Below are 6,000 nucleotides of genomic sequence, written 5' to 3' on the forward strand. Positions count from 1 at the left end.
AATCGCATGGCTTGTGTTTTCAATGTGGTCCGCGCCATGCCCAGTGCTGTGCAACAGAACTTTAAACACGTCTACAATAATGGGTATTTTCTATGAGTTGTTCGTGCCGAATGTCTATAGGGGAACAACAAAAAATGGAAAGAAGATCCCTTTTGTCAATCATGTAAAATATCTAGTTGTAATCTTCGATAAGAAGATTACATGGAGACTGCACGTAGAAGTGATCGAAACCAAGGCTTTCAGAACATCTACTAGAATCTACCTCTTACTCAGAAGTGAGCGTTTAAGCGTTAACATTAAACTGACCCTCTAGTCAATGACATGTTTTATGTGCGAAATGTACACTTGACGAAAGGTCAAGTGTATTCACAAGAGACAAACCCATCCACTCGTCAGAGAGGATGTTACATAAGGGCTATTACCGCAAGATTTCAGTTGAATAAAAAATCTCTGGTCGTTGGTCTCAAGGGGCCTGATGCTAAGAAAAACTGATTGGCAGTAAACTGGCCGTTGTAAAGTAACTTTGACCTTGACTTTGCCAGCAATCGCTGCAGAGAAGCCACGAGTCAAGGACACAAAGCCGTCATGGAAGACTTGAGTATTCAATTCTGCACGGGAGTGCAGTGCAGTTAAAAGAGTGAGGCTGTGAAGAGAAGACTTTCTCTGTAATATGCATGGTGTGTACTTCATTGAGACTGTTATAATTCCTGTGTGTTAACTGCGTTACCAGGAGAGGGCTAGTGTGTTTGTGTAACAGTGAATTATAAAGTGCAGACACAGCGATAGCAATGGCGGTGGCGGTGGCGGTGGCGGTGGCGGTGTGGTTATGGAGTAAATAAACCCGTTTATCCAATACCAAACCCGCGTTATTAGTCACTAATACACGTGACAAGATTTTGGCATGTAGGTCCGTTGCTAGGCAACGACAGCCAAACTATACAACGACCGTTCCTAAGCAATGCCTTTGCAAACGACGGCCGTTGCTAGGCGATGGCTGAATAGCGATCACGTGGGCATCCCAACAGACACGATATCAAAAATTGCACAGCAACAGAGCAACGGTGTTTTCGGCGCAGTTTGTGCCGAGATATTATAAGCAGGACAAATTAGTGAGGAGTCAGTCAGTCAGTGGAGTGGAGTTGAGTGAGTTGCTTGATGAGTTAGTGAGATAACCGCTGGGGTTCAGTCGTTGTGAGCTGTTTCTGTGAGAACCTGGTAGTTGAGGAAGAGAAATGTCTGCCGTTGGAAGCCGCTGCCAAGCAATGGATAGTGAAGACTTGTAACACACTGAGATGACCTAGTGTGTCCTATAATGGTTTGTGAAGTGTGCAGAACAGTGAAAGCATTACTCTTACTTGTAGTTACGAGTTGCAATCTATATAAGTAAAAATGTAACTGTTCGTTTGTTACCGATATTAAATCTCAGAAAGTTCTTCACCGATTGCTTCGAAATTTTGATACAACGTTGCATTCGAATGCGCGCGTGTTTTTATATACCTATTATATAGATATCACACTTGTGACAGGTAAAAACATGCTTCTTTTGTAAAACAGAATTGGAATTTGGAATTCAGAAGAGTCACTTCTATGGAAACGCTAGAACAGACCGTTGCATAGGAAGTAACAATAGCGATACTGTATCTAATCTCCACGGTTACGACGAATACACGGAGCGTTCCCACAGAGACAACGCAATAACAATGGGTCGTTGCGTAGGAATCGAGGAATCAACAAAGCAGCGTTTCCGCGGTTATGACAGGGGCTCATTTGCATAGCAGCGGCCGAGGGTATAAAAGGGGGTTGAATTCATTCGCCCAGTCAGTCTTGGAATAGCTGCCGCTGAAGAAAGTTGGAACCTAGACGCCAAGAGATACAGAAGTATTGGCCGAGAGATTGTGTAACCAGTAACTCTAATACTGCAAGTGGCGATAATCGTGAAGTGTCCAAGTGAATTACAATAAAGATTCGCTATAATTAATACGGCGTAAAGTTATTTGTAGCGTGACATACCCAAACACGCTACATGCATTACTGACGCATGCAACACGTCACATCCACATCAAATTCGTGCCTTGTTTGCAATCATATTGACCTCCTGCTCTCCTTCATCTCCAACAGAGTTATGGAAGAAATATAAATCGCACATGGCTGAAGATATTTTCCGTCGAATACGCAAGGAAAATTCCAATATGAACATGGATTTCACAGCAGAAAACTGCAACGAAGCGTTGATAATGATTGAAGATTTGTGCTTTGAAATCGCGAACAAAGTTCTCAATCAATTGGGAATGCCATCACCGAATCGATCTGCTGCTGCTTTGTTCAATGTGAATTGCGTTGTGAACAAAATTACAACACGGGTGATCTTTTGTCGTATGTGTAATCAAATATTCCTGAGCTAACGCTTGAGCAAAAAGGCATTTTCGATCAAATAATGCAAACTGTCAATAACGGGGTTGCAGAATTCTTCTTCTTAGATGCGCCAGGAGGAACTGGTAAAACGTTCCTAATTAGATTGATTCTGGCAGCAATTCGATCCCAAAATGACATAGCCNACGAATTTCGTTGTCGCATAACTTCTGCAATTTAGTGACGTCAAAAGAAGAATTGGTTGAAAAAGTATTTCCCAATATTCAAACCAATTATAAGAATCACGATTGGCTGAGTGAACGAGCTATTCTTGCGGCCAAGAACAAAGACGTCTACGAACTGAACAATATCATTCAGTCTAACATTCACTGCGAGGCAGTCACATACAAGTCCGTCGACACTGTTGTGGAAGCAGATGAGGCGGTTACTTATCAACAGAGCTTTTGAATTCACTCGATCTGCAACAGCAACGCGTGGCCGGGTACAGCTAGTTGTCTAATAAATCCAATTACAAATTCAAACCCCAACTATAGTCACTTAAACATATGACAATATGTAACGACTCACAGCCATGATAACCTCAGACCTCTGGGATTTCAAACGTTTATTATGAAAAACTAACACAGATAATTTTAAAATCAGGCGACAGGTATCCAAACCAAGACCAGTTTGCGGCCGTTTGTTGCTTGTACGTACAAATCGCCTAGGTAATCCGTTTTTTTAATAAAATGACAAAGAAATCTACCAACAATATTTCTTATTCTTTCGTTTAAAGTGTCCAAATGTGTTCCAACGAGTTGGCCCGACTCCCCATTTCCGCAATGATGTCACGATATTCCTGAAGAAACAGCCCCCTGATGGCTGGATCGGCCGACGTGTACGTCAACTGCTTTTTCTCCGAGCTCACCCAATCTGTACTCCTCAATCTTATTTTGTTTGGCTACCTCAAGAATGATATTTTTGATATTTTTATTCCACCAAGGAAATGCATTAGAATATAATTTCCAGTGGAAAGGAATATTAGAAAGCGATAACTTACCAAAATTTTGGGGGTGGGTAACCTTGGGCAACGCATGGTAGCACAATGTCCTCTCCACGTCGACCACTTACGACAGGTGGATTCTTGGTCTTCAATTGCGGCGCAACTGGTCCTTTTGGCTCTGCACAGAAACAGCAGAGATTACAGGAGTGTCAGCACATCCTAAATACAGCAGACCGAACTTACTTGGAAGAGGATGAATGAAGCAGCTCCTCTGAGAAGTTTCTAGGTCTCTGTCTACCAAACAATAAAGCGTTCCATACAAGGAGAATGTCATGTTTAATTTCTCTGCAAATCTCACAAAGCTCTGTTTCTCAGCAATGAAACTGCTGTCTTTGATGCTGGCCCAGTTCAATCCAATCTACATTGCATTTCTTTTACCTATTATTGATTTTGCAACTTTGCCCTAGTCTGCAATAATCTTAGGACAGCTCTTTAGATATTCGAAAAGAGATAACCAATATTAAGATCCTCTTAAATTGCAGTCAGATTTTGGAGGAGAAATGTTCGCTGGGACACGTTCCAGTCGTTCACTCACTCACGTATTTGCTATTTTTTTTTCGATACCTTCAAATTCATTGAGGAAGAAACTAGTGAAATGCTACATTTGGAGCATAGCTCTGTATGGGGCTGAAACACGGACACTTAGGGCAGTAGCTCAGAAACATCTGGAAAGTTTCGAAATGTGGTGTTGGAGAAGGATGGAGAAGATCAGTTGGACCGATTATGTGAGAAATGAAGAAGTGTTAATTAGAGTCAGTGAGCAGAGGAATATCCTACACGAAATAAGAAAACGGAAGGCTAATTGGATTGGTCATGTTTTACGCAGAAACTGCCTTCTAAAAGAAGTTATTGAAGGAAAGATAGAGGGGCGGATAGAAGTGACAAGAAGACGAGGAAGAAGACGTAAGAAGATGCTGTATGACCTTGGGGACAGAAGAGGATACTGTCATTTGAAGGAGAAAGCTCTAGATCGCAATAAGTGGAGGAATTGTTTTGGAATAGACTGTGGACCTGTCGTCTGACAGATTACTGATGATGATGATAATGATGATGACCTTCAAATTCATCCACCAACAAAGTATTCAGTCGACAACTTCATGTACATATTTTAGTATGTGACATCCTCAACGTCACACTTATTACTGGAATAATAAGCCATCCAGTGTAAGATATTTAATAGAATAGACCAAATCAGATGCAGAGCCTTACACAGTACACTGCATCTGGGACCATCCGTAGAGGCATTGCAATGAATGGAAGTTAGCTTTAAACTTGCTGTAGATCTCAAAACATGATTCACAGTTACAACATAAAAAAAATCTTAGAATTATTTACAGTGGAGTTTTAATTCGTTAGGTCATCCTGATATACAGCATACTGCCGGTCATATAGTCTATTCCATACAAGATGCTGGGCTCCTTATGGTGTTGTTTATTAGAAAAAGCATCTTAAAGTATAACATGACGGAGATATTTTGGTAGTCTCGACATGATATTGTAAAATATGCATTATATAATTAACCCTTTTTTCCCTTGGCACTACAGCCCCAGTGGGCCTAGACCTACCTCCATGAACTTCTCCGTTCACTTCGGTTTTTCTAGATCTTACACATTCGGTAGGACTCCTTGGGCGGGTGATCAGCTCGTCGCAATGCCTCTACCATAATTAACCCTTTAGAGCCTACATTTCTTCTAAGTAATATACAAAATTTCACTCCGTACTTCACAGGAAACACATTACGTCTCCGCTACAAAACCCAGCCGGTTAATGCCGTTTAGAGAAACAATCGCTGTTTATTGTGGTAACCACATGGAACACGCAAATAAGTTGTGTGGGCAGAATGCTAGGTTTCTGTACGTTAAATCACGTGGTATTTACAGTAACCACTGGGCTTTAAAGCGCAAATATATATGAGTAGTGAATCTCATACTTCGTTGTCCTGTTAGTTGCTTGTGTCAGCATTATGTACGGGACTGTGGTGCGGAGAGTGGATTGCTATAATGTTGGATGTACTGAAAGGCGCATGCGTGACGCCGTACTTTACAGCTATGTCGAAGAGGTTATTTATTTCCTCTGTAATCTGATCTTAGATTTGTAAATTCATTTTTATACAAATATATATCGAAATTGTCTTTAAAATAACAAACACCCTTAGAAGCACACTCAACACAACACCAAACACAAACAAATATGGAAATACAGGTATATAAAACCTTACATACACGGACTGATAGAGATGCTATATAGGGAATACAGGAAGGTCATTAAAAGCAAGATATAAAAACCACGCAATGAGTGTCGGGAACAGCTTTGCAATGCATATTCTAAACAACAGACACCAATAAGCAGAAAACTGCAGATATGGACTTTTTTTTAATGCCAGTGGGGTGGGACTAAGTCCCTTGCACTGCGGCCACTTCTGGCCTATTTTACCAGCCCCAGATGATAGATGAGGGTGATTGTGGACCAATTGGTGGAATGAAGATTGGCAGGGGAAACCGAAGTACTCGGAGAAAACCTGCCCCAGCGCCACTTTGTCCACCACAAATCCCACTTGACCAGACCCGAGATCGAACCCGTGCCGCCGC

General features: G+C 41.5%; 1 protein-coding gene across 2 annotated transcripts in view; it reads right to left on the reverse strand.

Annotated features, from left to right (window-relative positions):
* Positions 1–6,000, reverse strand: part of LOC111871092 (Down syndrome cell adhesion molecule-like protein Dscam2) — a 244,320-nt gene that overhangs the window by 129,807 nt on the left and 108,513 nt on the right. For both annotated transcript variants that reach the window (XM_023863883.2, XM_033754105.1), the window contains exon 5: positions 3,410–3,530. In XM_023863883.2, coding sequence (XP_023719651.1) covers positions 3,410–3,530 — 121 coding nt within the window. The remainder of the gene's footprint in view (positions 1–3,409; positions 3,531–6,000) is intronic.

The sequence above is a fragment of the Cryptotermes secundus genome, unplaced genomic scaffold, assembly GCF_002891405.2.
Source record: "Cryptotermes secundus unplaced genomic scaffold, Csec_1.0 scaffold188, whole genome shotgun sequence".
In the NCBI taxonomy this organism is placed as follows: Eukaryota; Metazoa; Arthropoda; class Insecta; order Blattodea; family Kalotermitidae; genus Cryptotermes; species Cryptotermes secundus.